A 21,604-nucleotide genomic window follows, 5' to 3' on the forward strand; every position below is an offset into this window, starting at 1 on the left:
TTGAAGATGTAAATGTAGTTCATATTCATCCCATGTTCAAGATAATGTCAGGAAAAGAGAAAAAAATTAATCTTAGATGTACAAGATAGTGTTTTAAAGTCTGCTGCTCAAATAGAATATAAATAGAACAGAATGAAATGAATAACGAAGCAACTAAGAAGCTGTTTCATTTTTGATACCCAAAGCAAAAATGAACTGAGAAGTTACGAGCTAAACTCTGAGAGAGCAAAGGAAACAATGCAATGGCCAATATATTTGGCAGTCAGGTGAAAGTTCAGGGTTGGTATTGTCACAGTGACAGCAATAAAGATATGAAATTATTAGAAGGCAAAGGAACAGATTGCAAGTCAGTGGGCTGATTCTCCCTCTAACCAGGAGTGAAGGTCATAGAGTCATACAGCATGGAAACAGACCCTGCAGTCCAATTCATTGATGCCCAAACTAAACTAGTCTCACTTGCCACCATTTGGTCCGTATCTCTTTAAACCTTTCCTATTCATGTACCTGCCCGAAAGTCTTTTAAATGTAACAATACCTGCATCTACCACTTCCTCTGGCAATTCATTCCACACACGCACCACCCTCTGGGTGAAAAGATAGATGAAAGCAAAAAGCTGCAGGACATGGCAAATAAAATCAAAAAATCCTGGAGAAAATCAGTAAGATTGGTAGCATCTGTGAAGAGAGAAATAGAGTTAGCCTTGAGTCGAGTATGGCTCTGCTGAGTTTCTCCAGCCCTTTCTGCTTTCATGAAAGTTATTCGTGTGTGTGTGTCTGAGTGAGAAAGAAATTCACTCATCATACAGTGGTTAATGGAACAATTCCAAAACCATCAGCACATTTTTAACACATTTTCTTATCAAAAGTATTTAAATTTACAAAAAAAACCTGATTGGTGTACAGCAATGAAAGAAGTGAACAGTTCAGGATAGTTTTTTTTAAAAAGCTCCTTTTCTGTGAATTAAAATCGGCTTCGTCTCAGGTTGTAGTTTGCAAACTTTAATTAAAATGTGGATTTTTGGTGATAAACCCATTTCAGCTGTGTTTATATAAGTGCAGCAGGTTGGCACACTTAAATACATTGAGGAATTATTTTTAATAGAAATGAGAAAAAATAAACTGTTACATTGCGCAGTTCCACTGACTCGTGAAAGCGATTGCAACCTTGCTATGCTCAGAATTGTTAATTAGAATGATGGTTCCCATTTCTGCGTTCACTCTATAATCAACCATTGTCATGACAGGACAGAACAATCCTACAGTATTGATGGAAGCTATTCTCCAAATTGTATCTCTTTGAAAGATCTGTCTATTGGTTCCACCTGTCAATTCTTTGACTCAAAGCTTTCTAACTGAGTTGCCTTTGGGTCATAACTAGTTGACAAGTTCAGGTCCCTATGAAATCATCATAGAATCCCCACAGTGTGGATACAGGCCAGTCAGCCCAAGTCCACATGGACTCTCTGAAGAGCATCCCACCTAGACCTTCTACCCTATCCCTATAACACTGCATCTCCCATGGCTAATCCACCTAGCCAAGCTATCCCTGAACACTATGGGTAATTTAAGCATTACAATACACCTAACTTGCACATCATTGGATTGCAGGAGGAAACAAGAGCACCCGACAGAAACCCACGCAGACACGAGGGGAACATGCAAATCTGCACAGGCAGTCTTTTCTGTCCAAGGTTGGGATTGAACCTGGTCCCCTGGTACTGTGAGGCAGCAGTGCTAACGACTGAGCCACCGTGCTGCCCAATCTGATCCACCAATGTTTCAGGCAATGTGTTCCACATCTTGTCAAGCCTCTATGTCAAAATACTTTCTTTCCACTTCCTCTCTAGTTGACCTGTCCATAATTTTATTTCCATGCTCTTTGGTTATGAATTGACTTGCCAGAGGAAAAAGCTTCTCCTTGCTTGTTCTAACAGTGCTCCGCCTGAAGGGATTTTGCAGTTGACCTGAGCAATTATAGATCCGGAAAGGTGCTCAATACACAGAGATCCCTGTCTGACCCAATTATTGCGTGCACCTTAGAAAAGCTGATGGAGATGAAAGATATACCAACATTCACTGTCTATGCATGGGTAAGATAAATAGATAGGTGAGAACATTGTTTAATAGATGCCAGTCACTTGGAAAGTGTGGTCTGGATTTTCATCCAGGTAGCAAGAGTTGAGGAATAGGCTGTTCATCTTGAGTAAAGGTGGTTCTGGAGATATGGTTTTAATTGCTGGTAGGGAGACGACAATGATAGGTGTTAAGTGCAGGCTGCAGTTGGTACCTACTGACTTAGGAAGAGGACCAGAGAGCCCCAGAGGTTTCAGTCAGGCTGTGGTTCCCCTGGAGCTCAGGTGGTCCAGCACTCTAATGGATTTCCGAGCTCTGGCCAAGCCTGATTGTGGCAATGGGGGACAATGGGGGGTGATGTTGAGGAGGCATAGCCTAACATGGGGAATGAAGGAAGATCTTTCTGAAATTTCAGTCAGACCTTTCCATGCAATTTACCTTACATGAGGTGGCATGGATTATGACTGTAAGAAGAGCTGGAAATTGTGAAGGATTGCGACACCCCGATCTCTGAATGGAAAAGGCCAGGTCAGAGCTATGGCTCACACCCTTCCCAGGAAATTGGTTCAGGAATCCCAAATTTGGAACCATCCGACTGCTTTTAAAAGGCACCTAAATCATCAAATCCAGGCCTGTTTCCCGCTGCGAGTGGGAGTGGGAGGTAGGAAGGCAAGAGTTAAATCTTCCTGTGTCTTTCTTTATGATGACAATTTTACAAAAATGTGAATGGCAGTTTCTTCAGGCAGGATGTTGATGGAGACTAGGATAATTCTCCCTCTGTAATGTTTAGTTATCAAAAGATTTGTAAAATGCATGTGTGTACTGAACTGTGTAATTCAATGTATGATCTTTCATGGCAGACTGGCAAATACAATGAGAAAACTCATACAGTGTTTGTTCAAACGGTTCCCAGGAAAAGAGGAGACAGTGCTAATTCTGTAGTAACCGCAGAGTGTTAATCTGAAACGGAGTGAAATTTCTCATTAACAATGGCATCTAGCCCTTACAATGCTGCCAGAACCAAGAAAGTTCTTACATTCCAAGGCCAACTGTTCTGTCGGCTCAGGCGCTGAACATTCCACCAATTGAGCTGCTCAAAGATTGGGAACTGATTTACGAAATGTGTTCTTAACCCTGGGCTATTAGAACGGATGCTGACCTCACCACCTCAAACCGACCCTCCCAATCACCCTCCACCATTTTACTCCACTTGACCACTTGTCTCCCACTCAAATGAGGCTGTGTTAAAATCAGGCTTTGACTTAATTGCAATTGTCCTCATCGGTCCTCAGCTAGGGACAGCGAGAGCCCATGTCCGTGAATGATCTGGAATCGCTGTGTAAATGTTTAGGTTTCACTGTAATTACCCACTCTCTAGTACAGTCAAAGACCTTGTGACAAACTTTATCACTGGCCTTATATTCAGAAAGAAGGAGAGGGATAGGGGAAACGGTTGTAGTTATAGAGGGCTGGGAATGTATAGAATGAGCTGCCAGAGGAAGGTTAGATTAGATTGCTTACAGGCCCTTCGGTCCAACAAGTGTCCACACCGACCCTCTGAAGAGCAACCTATCCAGACCCATTCCCTTACATTTACCCCTTCACCTAACAGTACCAGCAATTTAGCATGGCCAATTCACCTAACCTGCACATCTTTGGGCTGTGGGAGGAAACCCACACAGACACGGGGAGAATGTTGCAAACTCCACACAGACAGTCGCCCAAGGAAGGTATCTGGCACTGGGAGGCAGCAGTGTTAACCATTGTGCCACCGTGGAAGTGGTGGACATTGGTACAATTACAGCATTTAAAAGGGTATATGAATAGGAAGGGCTGAGAGGGATGTGGGCCAAGTGCTGGCAAATGGAACTAGATTAGGTTGGGATATCTGGCCAGCATGGACAAGTTGTACTGAAGGGTCTCTTTTGGTGCTGTACATCTCTATGACTTGATGTGACCCACGCAATAACATATAGATTTTTATTAGACAAGGATTCTAGATCCATGGCAGGTAAGTGGAGTTAAGATGCAGAGTAGCCAAGATCTGATTGCATGGCAGCAAGTGCGTGGGTGAGGAGGCACCCTCTCCCCACAGCCCCACTTACTCATCGAGAGTTGCTGAGCCCCAGCAGATTCATCAAATGAGCTTTGATGCAGAATGCCAAATAAATACCAAAAGCCATTGCAAAATGCTCAGAGTCATGTGAGCACAAAGCAGTCTGTGTCTATGACATTATGGAAATCCAGTTATCAGGAGCAATGGGAAATGTCTGTGCATCTGTAAAGTAGACTCTAATCACTCTATGCATCTTCCTTTTAATCTTCAGACTTTTGCTTCAATTCAGAAAATCCCTCTATGCTTCAAATATAAGCTATTGTTAAAAAAACCAAGCTAACTTAATGGGCGGCACAGTGGTTAGCACTGCTGCCTCACAGCGCCTGTAGACCCGGGTTCAATTCCCGACTCAGGCAACTGACTGTGTGGAGTTTGCACGTTCTCCCCGTGTCTGCGTGGGTTTCCTCCGGGTGCTCCGGTTTCCTCCCACAGTCACAAAGATGTGCGGGTCAGGTGAATTGGCCAAGCTAAATTGCCCGTAGTGTTAGGTAAGGGGTAAATGTAGGGGTATGGGTGGGTTGCGCTTCGGCGGGTCGGTGTGGACTTGTTGGGCCGAAGGGCCTGTTTCCACACTGTAAGTCTAATCTAATCTAAAAAAAAAACTTGCAGGGATTTTGTAAACAATATCGAACTCTTGTGTTCAGAAGTGATGAGCCAGTCTCAATCCTGTGATAGTGGTGAGATGACCTCAGTCCAAGGGGGTAGTAGTCAATGCAGATGCTTAGAGGCTGGTCCCCTAGCTGGGCGCTGTAGAAACAGAAGTCACAATCTGTCAATAGAAGGTCGATTATTTAGAAATGAACTGAGGACAGTTCCTTTACTGAAAGGGCCAGGAATCTTATGAATGTTTGAATCCAGAAGCGATTAATGCTCGGAACGGAGGCTGATATTTTCAGGAGAGCGATAGATCTTGGACAACAAAGGCTCAATGTTCTTACTTTCTTTCTGTGGGGGAGGGCAGAGGAAGGTGAGAAACATGTGAACTGCTGATGACCATGTCCAAAGTTTTGCAGGGGTGCATTCGCCATAGTAAATTACCCACAGTGTCCAGGGATCATAGAATCCCCACAGTGTGGCTATTTGGCCCAAGAAATTCACACTAACCCATTCCTCTACATTTACCCCTAACTAATGCACCTAGTCTTGTTGTTGTTGTGTCATGATAGTCTTACCAGACCATAGGGTTGCTCTCTTATTAGAGAGGACTGACTGGTGGTGATTTAACCTGAGGGCCACCAGACCTCAGGCAATGAAGGAGGTGGAGAAGGAAAGACCTTCATGGTAACCTCAAACTGGTGATGGGAATTGAACCCATGGTGTTGGCAACTTAATGCTCTATAAACCAACAATTCAGCCAACTGAGCTAAACGGAATCCCCTTGCACCCAACCTATGCATCCCTGAACACCATGGGCAATTCACCTAACTTGCACGTCTTTGGATAGTGGGAGGAAACCGGAGCACCTGGAGGAAACCCATGCAGACACTGGGAGAACGTGCAAACACCACACAGACAAGTCACCCGAGGCTAGAATTAAATCTGGATTCCCTGGCTTTATGAGGCAGCAGTGCTATCCACGAAGCCACTGTGCCACCCAGGTATCCGAATGTTAGGTGGATTATCCAGCTTCTCCTTATAACTGAAACCCTCTAGTCCCAGCAACATTCTCCCAAATCTATTCTGAACCCTTTCCAATTTAATAATGTCCTTCCTATAGCAGGGCAACCAGAACTGTACACAGTACTCCAGAAAAGGTTATCGCGAGTTTTGAGAAGATTTGTAGCTCAGATTGAGGTTTTGGATTTAGGTTTGCTCACTGAGCTAGAAGGTTCTTTCCCAGACGTTTCACTACCCTATTAGGTAACATCTTCAGTGGGCCTCAGGCAAAACAATGCTGCAAATTCCTGCTTTCTATTTATATGTTTGGGTTTCTTTGAGTTGGTGATGTCATTTCCTGTGGTGAAGTCACTTCCCAGAAAAAGAACAAGTGACTTCACGACAGGAAATGACGTCACCACCGGAAATGACATCATCAACCCAAAGAAACCCAAAAATATGAATAGAAAGCTGGAATTTTCAGTATTGCTTCACCTGAGGCCCACTGATGATACCTAGTGAGGTAATGAAATGTCTAAATGAACCTTGCAGCTCAGCGAGCAAACCTACTTCCAAAATCCAGAAAAGGTCTCATCAACGTCCTGTACGACGTCAACAAGATGTCCGAACTCCTGTACTCAGTGGTCTGAGCAATGAAGGCAAGCATGGTAAACTCCTTCTTAACCACCCTGTCTATGTATGATGCACTTTTCAAAGAACTGTGTACCTGAATCCTTACGTCTGTCTATTTGACAGCATTACCTGGAACCCAACCGTTTACTGTATAGGTCCTGTCCCGGTTTGAGTTACCAAAATGCAATACCTTACATTTATCCAAAGTAAACTCATTGTGCCACTCCTCAATCCCTTTGTAATCTTAGATTAGTATCTTCACTGTTGATTCTACCGCCAATTTTGGTGGCATCTGCAAACTTACTAACCGTGCCTCCCAAATTCTCATCCACATTGATTATACGAATGACAAACAGTGGACCGAGCACCAATCCCTTGAGAGAGTGCTGGAGGGTGTAGGTATTCAGAGGGAAATCCAGAGTTTCAGGAGCAAGCAGGAGGCAGGGATGCCATTGGTGTGAAATCCGAGCCAGAGAGCCAGAATCTGAGGATTGTTCATTTTTCGGAAGGATGCAGGGCTGAAGGAGGTCATGGAGATAGAAATAGATATGGTTAGGACAGAAGGAATTGAATGGAAGGGCACAAATGGAGTATATGGCCCGATGGGAGCCAAAGATGTCAGGTCCTCAGTTTCCATCTCCCCAACACTTTCTACACACCAGACAGCAACCCCACCCCCAGATCTGGCCAATGGCCTGCCCTCCTATTTGGAGTGTCAAATTGCCGCAGTCCGTGCTGGGGAGGAACAACTCACTCATCTTCTCTCCCATCTCTCCCCCCAATCTCCAACCCCACTCTCCCTCCCCATTCAAACTCATCCAATTTACAGCTGTTCCATGGTGTACTATAACTACATTGAATTCACATCCTCAAACTCAAGCAGCAACCCCCTTCAGGTTAAGCTTCTATAGCCAGCAGTAACATGGGAAGGGAAAGTGCCATCCTCCTCACCACACAGAAACTGGCATGAGAAAATTCTTCACTCAAGGAGATGAATCAACCATTTCACAAAAATCCTGCCAAAGCCACGGAAGGTAGAAATTCCAACTCCAATTTGGAGGAAAAGGAAGATGAATAATTATCTTATTCATCGCAAGGCTACCAGATCAAGTATGAGGATAAACAAAGAAGATTGGATATCTGATAGTTTCTTGTTTGAATTCTCTCCTTGCCACTCCCTGTCCTATTTCTGTAGCTTCCTACAGCCCCCATCAGCCCTCAGGAACTCTTACTCCTTCAATTCCAATTACAATTACAATTCCTGTGATATTCAGTGCCTTCAGTTGTCACATCTCTGGAATTCCGTCCTTAAACCTCACTGCTTCTCTTCCTCTCTCTTTCTTTGCTCTTTTTTATAAGGTTATTCTCTAGACCTAGCTCCTTGGGTGGTTTGGTGGCCCAGTGGTTAGCACTGCTGCCTCATAACTCTAGGGACCCACGTTCAATTCCAGCCTTGGGCAACTGTCTGTATAGAGTTTGCACATTTGCTATGAGGATTTCCTCCGGATGCCCTGGTTTCCTCCCACAGCTCATAGATGTGCAGGTTAGGTGGGTTGGCCTTGCTAAATTGCCCATAGTGTGCAGGATAGGTGTGCTAGCCATAGGAAATGCACGCTTACAGGGATAGGTGTGGGTGTGGGTGGAATGCTGTTTGCACGGTCGGTGCAGACTGAATGGACTGCTCCCACGCTGTAGGGGTTCTCTGGTTCTTGGTGAAGGTGCCCTGACAGATGTAGTCTCCATCTGGCAGAGGCTGTGTTGGAGTTGAAGGGTGTGTAGTTCAACAAACTGACCCCTTGGGGTCAGTGTGATACTATCCCACCTCCGAGCATGTTGTTGAAGGTGGGAGTCAGGCAGGGGCAAGTAACCAGTTAATGGTGACTCTTTTGCTACAGGGGCAATTTGATGATGTCCTGGAATCTTCCAAAAGGTAGTTGTTCAGCCCACACTGCACCTCTGCTGAGAACATGGTACCCCACTGAGGAAGATGGTTGGAGATGACCCCCCCCAACAGTCATCAGGGTGAAGGGGAGAGCAGGTGTCAGCACAGTTTCTGTGACCTCCCTGACCCTTAGCTGGAGCCAATGGATGAACCATTCTGGAAGTGGGACTCCCCCAGACACAGAGATGACCTGCAAGTTTTGGTCTTTCTTAATTTAACCCTTTCTTTTGAAATTGGTCCTTTATCTTGATGTATCCTCACCTTCTTCCACCTATAATGGCAGTGCCAGCTCTCCCAAATTCTCACCTTCGCTCTCCTGAAGCCCCACATTCTCCCCTCCACTTTCCCTATTTGCACTCTGTGAGCTGGACTGGAGTTGTGGAGATGGTGACTTCATTGGTCACCTTGAGGAAGATCAGGCAGGTGTAAATGAGCCTCACAAAGGCTTAGCATTTAACATAAACAAGGCCTCATAACTATTGGGATCAGGAAGCCTGAAGGCCGTTAAAATGCCTTGTAAATGGATCAGTATTATGTTTTATCCGGTAATGCTGCTGTGAAGTGCCTTGGGCTGTTGTTTTTACTAGTTTCTCAGCTCTATATAAAAGCACGTTATTATTGTCTCATCCCATGTTTCGTGGGATCCTCACGGCCGCAACAACTTTGCTTCTTTGTACTTACAAACACTGAGAGCAGATTGACAGGGCAGTTAAAATTTTACTAGCAGGGAGCAAAGCAGAGAAAACTTTCCTTCAATACGATCTTGTTCTCCTGCATAATGTACACCATCTTGATGTCTTCCTCTGTTGTTAATTGGTGGCCTACGGCGAGGTCCTGCTGATAGCCTGGCAGGCAACCAAGTGTTCAGCATCAGAGGGTACCTGTCGTGTTGTGTACTGGGAGAGTTGCCCATTAAAAGCAATGTGCTCTGTGCAGATACACTGATTTAATTGTCAGTGTTGTGTTTATAGTTCAAGGTCCTAAAGTGTGAAATTGGCTTTCTTGGAAACAAAGATGTGGTGCTTAAGATAAGGTTCAGAAATCACTGACAGTCACAAAGATTCCTTTCCTCCCATTTTAACTTTGAAGCAATGTTCACATTCCATTTTCTAGGCACCAGCTAACACTGACTCGCAATCGGCTGATTTGTGCCTGTGTCAAATCTTTCAAAGGGCAAAGGTCAGCCTAATCATTGACCATTAGCAAGCTGTCCAACTGCAACACTCAGAATGCCAATTCTGAACATTTTCTCAAACACCATCCGAGTGCAGTAGCTTTGGAGATGATGGATTAGCAGCAACGTCTTAGGCCTCATAATCTAAAGCCCTAGATTAATTCTCTAGGATCAGGAGATCAACACCATCAAGTTGGAATTCAAGTCCAGTTAATAAATCTGCAATGGGTAAATTGTCTTGGTGAGAGCTATCATCAGATGTTGCTAACAACCCATCTGAGTCACTTTCCTGCCTCAGGCGACTGACTGTGTGGAGTTGGCACGTTCTACCTGTGGGTTTCCTCCGGGTGCTCCAGTTTCCTCCCACAGTCCAAAGATGTGCGGGCCAGGGGAATTGGCCATGCTAAATTGCCTATAGTGTTAGGTAAGGGGTAAATGTAGGGGTCTGGGTGGGTTGCGCTTCAGCGGGTCGGTGTGGACTGGTTGGGCCGAAGGGCCTGCTTCCACACTGTAAGTAATCTAATCTAATCTAATCTAATATCCTTTTAGGGAAGGAAATCTACCATCCTTACCAAATCTGGCCTACGCATGACTTCAGATTGTGGTTGACTCTTAACTGCCCTCTGTAATGTCTTCACGAGAATAAAGAAAAAAAATGTAAATTTTGGGGATTGTCCTCAAGAGTAGGAACTCTGGGCTGATTGCTTTGACTCTCTTTAGCTCAAGAAAACTGAATATAATTGTAATGCCTGAATGACCCAGCACAAAATCCGACATCAAAGCTGGAACGTCCTTATTTCTAGCACTGAGTATGAAACTGTGTAGGATGTTTGTTTACCACTGAGCTATGGTTTTAGCGCACCTACTGGTTGAATAATTCCAGGGTGGCTGGTATCCCATCACCATGTCACCCCTGTATTTATACATTGTGCACAGTACATGACACTAGCCCAGCTAGTTCAGAGCCAGCTCTCAGAGTGAACAGAACCCCTAACACTTATATCTGTCAGCCAGGGCTCCCTGATTGGATCAGGTTAACAGCCCCAGTCAGGGAACTCATATTCTGTAGGTTTCCATCTGGCCGGCCTCGTTCCAAAAACTACAAGAGTATGGTTAAGGTGTAGAGCTGAATGTTTAAGCCTTTATTCTCATTTTTTTAATTTGGGGAACGTGTAAAATCAAATATGTGGCCTATACCTACTGCCCACCTCCACACATTCTCCCATATTATGATGGGTGAAGGTGATGTTAGAAAATCCATATGCCCTTCCGCTCTGAGGCCATTAAGCAGTTAATTGGCTGCCATTTAAATGTACGAGTAAAAAGTGAGGACTGCAGATGCTGGAGATCAGAGCTGAAAATGTGTTGCTGGAAAAGCGCAGCAGGTCAGACAGCATCCAAGGAACAGGAAATTCGACGTTTCGGGCATAAGCCCTTCATCAGGAATGAGGAAAGTGTGTCCAGCAGGCTAAGATAAAAGGTAGGGGGAAGGGACTTTGGGGAAGGGCGATGGAGATGTGATAGGTGGAAGGAGGTCAAGGTGAGAGTGATAGGCCGGAGTGGGGTGGGGGCGGAGAGGTCAGGAAGAAGATTGCAGGTTAGGAGGGCGGTGCTGAGTTCGAGGGATTCGACTGAGACAAGGTGGGGGGAGGGGAAATGAGGAAACTGGAGAAATCTGAGTTCATCCCTTGTGGTTGGAGGGTTCCCAGGTGGAAGATGAGGTGCTCTTCCTCCAACCGTCATGTTGTTATGGTCTGGTGATGGAGGAGTCCAAGGATCTGCATGTCCTCGGTGGAGTGGGAGGGGGAGTTAAAGTGTTGAGCCACGGGGTGGTTGGGTTGGTTGGTCCAGGTGTCCCAGAGGTGTTCTCTGAAATGTACCACAAGTAGGCGGCCTGTCTCCCCAGTATAGAGGAGACCACCACTCCCCCACTCCCAGCTCCAGTCCCACAACAGGTCCTAGTTCCCATCCCTGCCGTGTTTTCACCATCCCTCCAGACCTCCCCCTCTCTGAGGATGAAAGATCAGCCCTCATCAGAGGCTTCACCTTCATTCCCCTACGCCCTCGGATTAACGAGTTCAACACGCGGCGAGATATTGAACAATTCTTCCGCCGCCTTCGCCTCAGTGCCTACTTTTTCAACTAAGACTCTCGCCCACCCTCTGATGACCCCTTCTTCCGCCTCCAACACACCCCATCCACCTGGACACCCCGTGCTGGCCTCTTACCTGCCCTCGATCTCTTTATAGCCAACTGCCGTCGCGACATTAACCGCCTCAACCTCTCCACCCCTCTCACCCACTCCAACCTCTCACCCTCGGAACGTGCAGCCCTCCACTCCCTCCGCTCCAACCCCAACCTCACCATCAAACCGGCAGACAAGGGAGGCGCGGTAGTAGTTTGGCGCACCGACCTTTATACCGCTGAGGCCAAACGCCAGCTCGCGGACATCTCCTCCTACTGCCCCCTTGACCATGACCCCACCTCCCATCACCAAACCATCATCTCCCAGACCATCCATAACCTCATCATCTCAGGGGATCTCCCATCCACCGCCTCCAACCTCACAGTACAACAACCCCGCACCGCCCGTTTCTACCTCCTGCCCAAAATCCACAAACCTGACTGCCCCGGCCGACCCATTGTCTCAGCCTGCTCCTGCCCCACCGAACTCATCTCCGCATACCTCGACACGGTCCTGTCCCCCTTAGTCCAAGAACTCCCCACCTACGTTCGAGACACCACCCACGCCCTCCACCTCCTCCATGATTTTCGCTTCCCGGTCCCCAACGCCTTATCTTCACGATGGACATCCAGTCCCTGTACACCTCCATCCCCCATCACGAAGGACTCCAAGCCCTCCGCTTCTTCCTTTCCTGCCGTACCAACCAGTACCCTTCCACTGACACCCTCCTTCGACGGACTGAACTGGTCCTCACCCTGAACAACTTCTCTTTCCAATCCTCCCACTTCCTCCAAACTAAAGGAGTAGCCCTCCACCGCATCTCCTCCACTTCCCGCTCCTCTGCCCTTGAGCCCCGCCCCTCCAACCGCCACCAGGACGGAACCCCACTGGTTCTCACCTACCACCCCACCAACCTCCATATACAGCGTATCATCCGCCGTCATTTCCGCCACCTCCAAACGGACCCCACCACTAGGGATATATTTCCCTCCCCTCCCCTATCAGAATTCTGAAAAGACTACTCCCTCCGTGACTCCCTCGTCAGGTCCACACCCCCCACCAACCCAACCTCCACTCCCAGCACCTTCCCCTGCAACTACAAGAAATGCAAAACTTGCGCCCACACCTCCTCCCTTACTTCTCTCCAAGGCCCCAAGGGATCCTTCCATATCTGCCACAAATTCACCTGCACCTCCACACACATCATCTATTGCATCCGCTGCACCCGATGTGGCCGCCTCTATATTGGGGAGACAGGCCGCCTTCTTGCGGAACGTTTCAGAGAACACCTCTGGGACACCCAGCCCAACCAACCCAACCACCCCGTGGCTCAACATTTTAACTCCCCCTCCCACTCCACCAAGGACATGCAGGTCCTTGGACTCCTCCATCACCAGGCCATAACAACATGACGGTTGGAGGAAGAGCGCCTCATCTTCCGCCTGGGAACCCTCCAACCGCAAGGGATGAACTCAGATTTCTCCAGTTTCCTCATTTCCCCTCCCCCCACCTTGTCTCAGTCAAATCCCTCGAACTCAGCACCGCCCTCCTAACCTGCAATCTTCTTCCTGACCTCTCCGCCCCCACCCCACTCCGGCCTATCACCCTCACCTTAACCTCCTTCCACCTATCACATCTCCATCGCCCCTCCCCCAAGTCCCTCCCCCCTACCTTTTATCTTAGCCTGCTGGACACACTTTCCTCATTCCTGATGAAGGGCTTATGCCCGAAACGTCAAATTTCCTGTTCCTTGGATGCTGCCTGACCTGCTGCACTTTTCCAGCAACACATTTTCTTCCCTTAAATACTGGCTCCATGTTATCCTCTTGTTCGGACTCTGCCTGTAGTCCCAGCTGTGGCCACTGCTTGAACCAGGCGCTGCTGAGTCTACAGAGCTGCCCGCCAATCTGAAGGTTGTGCTCTCTCCACAGATGGGGAACATTAATGTTGATTCTGGAGTAGCAGTGTGCCAGCCCCTTGTTGCCTGGTGGACTCCCGAACCATTATTTAATTTGGAGAAGGGGTTTTTAAAATGCTGCATCTGATGTAATTTACCAAAATGTAAAACAGAGACCATTTAGCAAATTGTTTCATCTTCAAGTAACTGTATTCTGACAAGAATGAACAGTTGGCAGTTTTAGGGACCTTGTGGTCATGGCATTAGTTAGAGCTCTACATTTAAAGACCTCTGTAACTGTATGAATGTGTAAGTGTTTCAAAATTTCAATGTAGGCTATTCCTGTTAACCCTTCAGGCTTGTTCATGTAAACCACATGGCACTGTCAGTTTCGTGGTAAGTAGCAACTCAATGAACATCACTGCTCTCAGTGAGTGACACTCACACCTCTGAGTCTTAAGGTTCTAAATTAGAGTCCAGCTCTGCAGTTAGAGTACAAAATTGAAGGCTTCTTTATTCTTTCATGGACATGGGCACCATTGGCAAGACTGGCATTTGTTCCCCTTCGTAGGTCTCCTTGAACTGCGTAGCTTGCTGAGCCCCGTCAGAGGGCGGTTAAAAGCCAACCACATTACTGTATGGTCTGGAGCCACAGGTGGGGCAAAACAGATAAGGATGGCAGATTTGCTTCCTTAAAGGTGACAGGGGAACCGAATGGATGGTTACAGTGGTTGCAAGGTTGTTGTTAGACTAGCTTTTAAATTCATGTTTTATCGAACTTCAATTCAGCGTCCAACATTTGAGCCCCTAGCCCCAGAGCATTAGTTTGGGGCCTCTGAATCACTAGCCCATTGACATTATCACAATGACACTGCCCCCCTCTGTATAGCATTGAGGGAGTACAGGTCTGAAGAGAGATGTTAAGCTGATTCGCTGTCTGCCTGATTGAGGTGGATACAAATGATCCTAGGGCTCTGTTTTGAAAGGGAGCAGTGGAGTTTGTTCTGGATCATTATTTATTTCCCCATCAACACTATAAAGCAGATTACCTGTTCATTACCATATTGCTGTTTCTGGGACCTTACTGTGTGCACTTTGGGCTATTACAATACAGCAGTGACTACAACCCAAAAAGTAACTCATTGGTTCGAAATCACTCCAGTGGCTGGGAAGTGCTGGATAGTTGCAAGTGTTTCTTCCTTGCCTCTAGTTACTTGGGGACACACATTAAAAAGGCACGATTTAAAACGAGTAGCTCACCCGCCCAGCATGTGACTCTGCTCCCCATCCTCACTTACATTTCTGGTCTGCAAGACATTTCCTGTTGGGCCTCCCTGTTTGCAGATGGGACTGCAGATGCTGGGAAGTCAGAAGGGGTAAAGTGTAGAGCTGGGAAAACACAACAGGTCAAGCGGCATCAGGGGAGTAGTGGTGTTGATGTTTCTGGTTGGAACCATTCATCAAGACTGATGAAGAGCTTATGCCCAAAATGTCGACTCCCCAGCTCCTCTGATGCTGCTTGACCTGCTGTGCTTTTCCCAGCTCCACATTTCATCCATTCCGGTCTCCCCAGTTCATATTCATCCAGAGCCTCCAACCCTGCAATCAGTGCAGTGGAACACCTACCGAATAAACTGGGAGCTGGTGGCGCAGTTACCAAGAGACATAGAGAGTAGGAGCAGGAGTAGGCCATTCAGGTCCTCTACAGCCTGCTCTGCCATTCATTATGATCATGGCTGATCATCCAATTTAATATCTTCTTGCTTCTCCCCCCCCCCCCCCCCCCCCATCCTTTGATCATTTTCACCCGAAGTGCTATATCAAACTCCCTCTTGAAATCATACCAATGCTTTAACCTTGTCTGTTTTCCATGGTGGGAAATTCTGTGGGCTCACCATTCTCTGGGTGAAGACATTTCTCCACATCTTATACCTTCTCCACTTTCTTAAATCTTCTACCCTGTATTCTTGGACTGTGACTGGTAAATGTCTCTGTGCCAGTACAGAGGAACCTCGATTATCTGACATTCGATTAACTGAATTTTGGATTATCCAAACAAGATTGCAGGGTTCCGACGCTTGTCTAACTGTTATCTGGTATTCGATTATCCAGCATTTGAATAACCAAACGAAATATTCCCTACCCGTGTCCTTCGGTTAATCGAGGTTCCTCTATAATCCAAAGCCCCAGTTAATGTTCTGGCGACACAGGTTCACTGTATTAAAACTATGGAGCGGCACAGTGGCTCAGTGGTTAGCACTGCTGCCTCACAGCGCCAGGGACCCAGATTCGATTCCCACCTCAGGTGACTGTCTATGTGGAGTTTGTACACTTTCCCCATGTCTGCATGAGTTTCCTCCGAGTGCCCCGGTTTCCTCCCACAGTCCAAAGATGCGCAGGTTAGGCAAATTGGCCATGCTCAATTGCCCATAGTGTTAGGTGCATTACTCAGGGGTAAATATAGGGGAATGGGTTTGGGTGGATTACTGTTCGGAGGATGGGTGTGGACCTGTTGGGCTGAAGGGCCTGTTTCCATACTGTCGGGAATTTAATCTAAAATATAATCTTCAGTGAGTGGAACTTAGAGCCAGTAAACAAAATTGAAACTCATCTCCACAATGGAATCATGAAACTATTGACATAAACTCAGCTGGAACATGAGTGGGTTTGAGGGAGGGAAATCTGTCATCTTTATCTTGTTCTGGTCTAGATTTTTTTTTCCCCAGTTCACTCTTTCCTGCCTCTGAAGCAGCTAAGGAAAATATTTTGTTCAATGCCATTAGAGATGGACAAGAAACCTTGGTCTTCCCTATGCCTCCCAAATCCAATGGATAGCAAATGCAAAAAAAAAATACAAAGGTACAAAAAGCTGAGCCTTTTCTCATTGGAGTTTAAGGGAGTGAGAGATGACATTGAGAGTTTGACAGGAATGCGAAGGATATGGATAAGATGAATAGCAGATGTCTTTTCCCTACGATGTGGGGGAGTTCAAGACTAAGGGAAGCAGCAAAAGATTTTAAAAAGACATGAGAGGCAATTTGTTGACGTAGAGCAATCTATGTGTGGAATGAAATTCCAGAGGAAGTGGTGGATGCGTGTTACATTTAGGTAAGTATATGGAACAGAAATGTTTGGAAGGATATGGGCCAAGCACAGGCAGATGGGAATTGTTTTGGATTATTGTCGGCATGGGCTGGTTGGACTGAAGGGTCTGTTTCCGTGCTGTATGACTCGATCATTCTATCACTATTGGACACTTTCTCCCCTATTTACAGAAAGGGGGACAAACTAAAATGCAAAAGAGTGTTAGCATTTTCTGGGAAGCATTACGTTCGGTTTTTTTGCCCTCAGCGATGCTACATAGAAACAACGAAAAATCTGGTGGAAGCGAAAGCAAAATATCCAGTTCCAGAAAAGAACTGCTTGAAATGTATAAGTTGACACTGAAACAGTGTGGGATCTTGTTCTAATTCATGCTGCTGTCATTCCACACCCTCCTAAACAAAGCAACTCCCATAAAACAATTACTCTGAGAATATCAGGAATTACAATGGCCTCTAATGTATCTCATTCTTATTTTTCCAGGTTTTATATTCACTGGGGACGTTATCCACAGGATGCTGACTGCCACTCAGTACATAGCCCCACTCATGGCGAACTTCGATCCCAGTTACTCCAGGAATTCCACCATCAGATACTTCGATAATGGTAGATTTTTGTTACCACTTTGGTTGGTATGGGATGTGCAGTGTTTAAGAGTCACAGATAGGTGTGCACATTAGGGTGTTCTTTTGTTCTACTTCTCTGGGCCTCATAAATTGGCCACAATTGCCAGAGATTTCCAGGCAAACACTCACGCCTCGCCTCTATGCTTATTCTTCTCACTTCAGTTTAAATACTGAAGGTTAACCTGCAGGATATTATACTGAGACTGGATCCAGTTCTGATCCAAACTCCACATAACTATCAGCAAATTTGTAGATAGTGACCAGGAACAGGAATTCTAAAAATAAGAGAGAAAATTCAGACAACAGTTAAGAGATTAGACAGTATATATGGACAGTGAACTACTAACGGAGATCCAGCATTTCAGAGCAGACCACTGATCAGGATGCAGTATGGTATAGGAGGGAAGTTGAGTGTCATAGCCCTGGACATCAAAGCCACTTTCAACCACATGTTGCCCAACTAGAATCAGTGGGTACCATGGAGCAAACTCTCTGCTGGTTTAAGTCATACAAAGGAAGATGATTCTGGTTGTTAGAGGTCAGTCATCTCACTCCAGGACATCTCTGCAGGAGGTCCTCGGTGTAGTGTCCTAGGCCTCACCATCTTCAGCTGCTTTATAAATTATCTTCTCTCCATCATAAGGTCAGGAGTGGGGATGTTTGCAGATGGTTGCATGATGTTCAGCACCATTCACAACTCCTCAGATACTGAAGCAGCCTGTGTTCAAATGCAACAAGATCTGGACAATATCCAGGCTTGGTGTGGCAAGTGCTAAGTAACATTCATGCCATACAAATGCCTGGCAATGACCATCTCCAATAAGATACACTGCCCCTTGACATTTAATAGTGTTACCATCACTGAATCACCAGTATCAACATTCTGGGGGCTACCATTGACCAGAAACTCAACTGGACTCACCACATAAATGCAATAGATACAAAAAAAACACGTCAGAGGTTAGGAATAGTGCGGTGAGTGATGACCTCCTGAATCTCCAATACCTGTCCATCATCGACAAGACAGAAGGCAGGGGTGTGATAGAATACTCCCCACTTGCCCGGATGAGTGCAGCTCCAACAACATTCAAGAAGCTTGATACCATCCAAAACAGCAGCCCACCTGATTGGCACTACATCCACAAACATCCAATCCCTCCACCACTGATGCTGAGAAGCAGCAGTGTGTATTAACTGCAAGATGCTCTGCTGAAATCTGCCAATTCCCCTTAGACAGCACCTTCCAAACCCATTATCACTTCACTCTACATGGACAGGGATGGCAAATAGATGGGAACACAATCCCCTGCAAGTTCCCCTCCAAGCCACTCTCTATCCTGCCTTGGAAGTGTATCACCGTTCCTTCACTGTTACTGGTGTAGGAGCTTATTCCTGATGAAGGGTTTATGCCTGAAACATCGATTTTCCTGCTCCTTGAATGCTGCCTGACCGGCTGTGCTTTTCCAGCACCACACTCTTGACCCACTTCACTCTCATTGAGTCAAAATCCTGGAATTCCCTCTCTCTAAGGCATTGTGGGTCTACCTACAATACAAGAGTGCACCAGTTCACCACCACCTTCTCAAGGGGCAACTAGGGACAGTCAATAAATGTTGATCAGCCAGGGATGTCCATATCTCACAAATAATTTATTTTAAAAGACGCATATGAGTGTTTGGGGAGGGAATTTGTATGGAGAGGACTGGAGTTGACCATCTGGCTGGATTACAATCCTGTAATAGAGATGTAGGACTGATTCTAATTGAGATATTGGACTGGGTTGAGCGGAAGGTTAGAGAACTGAATGTGCAAGAATTCATGTGCTGAGGGAAAGACAAACATAAAGTAATTTTGAATTATTTATTTCTAGGGAAATCTGTGTTAAGTTTTTGAGTTTCATGTGCAATTTTATTTTCAGTTGGAAACATAGCAAAAGCAGAGTTATAAATAGGAATTTACTTTCCACCTCGCTGTTGCTAGCTGTGATGTCTGGACTGTGTCTGTGATTGGAACAATCCACCTAGTGAAACCTCTGTGTGTCTGTATTTCTGTATGTGTTATGGTTGACTAAAGAGCAACATAGCCTCACTCTCTCACCCATCTGTCTGGTGTTCTGTGAATCCAGTAGAAACAACTGCTCAAGCTTTTAGGGTTACTGCATTCCAGACATGACTGGAGAGAATAGCAATGCAGCTATAGTCTAAGTCCAGTTTGCAAGATGTAATCCTGCCGCCTTTTAGACAAGGGAGATTTATTCAGTAAAGGAGAAGCCAGACATGTTGATGAGATTTACACTTTGACTCTTAGCCTTCACCCACTTTGTCTGCAAACTACACGAGAGATTGTTTTGTTGGTGGTGACGTGCCCTCAACGAACTGCTCTGCGTTTCCCCTTTTAGTGCAAAGTGACATTTTTGGAACAGCATAAACTGTGCAGCTTTGGGAGAGAACGAACAGGTATTGAATCACGGCTGAGTTTTCCAGATTGAGCCAGCATTCCAGTTCAAAATGAAATGGCTCTCAGAGAGAATGAAAATGGGTACCAACACTGCAGTTGGAGAAAACGGTGATGAACAATAACCCTTGGAAATGAAGTGCAAAGATTTGCAGGTTAGGTGAATTGGCAATGCTAAATTTCCCAAAGTGTCCAGGAATGTGCAGGTTAGATGGATTAGCCATGGGGAAATGCAGGGTCAAAGGAATAGGGTAGGGAAAATGGTCTGGGTAGGATGCTCTTCGGAGGGTCTTGGTGGTCCAAATGGTCTGTTTCCTCACTGTAGGGATTCTATGACTCTATGAATGCACTGGTCTGAATGGACCTTCATTTTGACATAAACACAATGACCTTGAGGAGTCATGTGGTGCAGTGGTAGCCTCCTACCTTAAGGCTAGGAGGTTCAAGTCCCACCTGCTCTGGAGGCATAAGCTCACATGTCTGAACCAGTTGCCTAATAAAGTATCTACATGATGAGTTGGACCGGTATGTGTGTTGAACTGGGTCTGGGGAGTAAAGATCTTCCCATCTGGTCCTTGTGGAATAGGTCCACATGATCCAGGCTTTTCCCTCTGCCACACAGACAGTGAGTGGTGACTGCTATGGCTGACCTCAGCTCTTCTTGGTGACAGAAGGAGGGGGAGGTGGAATTCAGCCAGTCTACCTTACTGGGACGGGAAAGTACAGGCATGTCAAAAATGGAGGAAAAACAAGAGGTTCATGAGCTTAGTTTCTGTTGTTCTACAACAACAACTCAGAGGTTATGAGTTTAATCTCTGACGTGTAATAGAACTGTACAGCACAGGAACATGCCCTTTGGCCCATTATGTTGTGATGAAAGTGACACCAAATTAAAGTCATCCCTTTTGCCTTCTCTTAGTCCTTATCCCCCCATTCCTTGCATATTAATTTGCTTATCTAAAAGTCCCTTAAATGCCCCTGTCATATCTGCTTCCACTACTATCCCTGGCAGCGTGTTTCAGACGCCTCCCACTCTCTTGTGTAAAACACTTGCCCCTCATATTTCCTTTCAACTTTCCCCCTCTCACCTTTATTGCATGCCCCTCTAGTTTTAGACATTTCAACTCTGGGAAAAAGATTCTGACCGTCAATCCTATCTGTGCATCTCATAACTTTATGGACTTCTATCAAGTCTCCCCTCAGCCTCCGCAGCTCCAGAGAAAACAATGCAAGTTTTTCAAGCCTCTCCTTGTAGCTCATGCCCTTTAATGCAGACAGCATCCTGGTAAACCTCTTCTGCACTCTCCCCAAAGCCTTTACATCCTTCCTGTAGTGTGGTGACCAGAACTGAATGCAATACTCTAAGTGTGGCCTAACCAAAGTCTTACAAAGCTGCAACATCACATCTTGACTCTTGCACTCAATTTCCTGACCAATAAAGGCAAGCACAGTATGCTTAAGAGTTTTAGGAATTTGAACATCTGGCATGGAAGAGCCAGATGGAGAGGGCATGATGGGAATTCCTATGTTACCTCCCAGTGATTCCTGAATTGGGCATTGCCCCCTGCTGAAATACAAATGCAAAAATAATTATCCTCTTTTATTTTCAAAATTAATGTCTCCACCAATTGTAAACATCATACAATGAGCTGTTGTCTGTTGGCAGGTGTTCAATGAATTGTGGTTTTATTTGTTGAGTCCCTTCGTGGACAGATAAGAGGACGGAAATTGAGAAAATGCCAATTTATTAATTAAATTCCTCAACTCAGACTGCCCAAATAAAAAACTGCGAGGGAAAGATCTTGC

General features: G+C 45.9%; 1 protein-coding gene across 1 annotated transcript in view; it reads left to right on the forward strand.

Annotated features, from left to right (window-relative positions):
* The window catches only part of LOC132830767 (plexin domain-containing protein 1-like), a 288,265-nt gene that overhangs the window by 122,477 nt on the left and 144,184 nt on the right, over positions 1 to 21,604 (forward strand). Inside the window, exon 5 of the mRNA XM_060848606.1 lies at positions 17,202 to 17,324. Coding sequence (XP_060704589.1) covers positions 17,202 to 17,324 — 123 coding nt within the window. The remainder of the gene's footprint in view (positions 1 to 17,201; positions 17,325 to 21,604) is intronic.

Source organism: Hemiscyllium ocellatum, chromosome 32 (assembly GCF_020745735.1).
Source record: "Hemiscyllium ocellatum isolate sHemOce1 chromosome 32, sHemOce1.pat.X.cur, whole genome shotgun sequence".
NCBI classification, from domain to species: Eukaryota; Metazoa; Chordata; class Chondrichthyes; order Orectolobiformes; family Hemiscylliidae; genus Hemiscyllium; species Hemiscyllium ocellatum.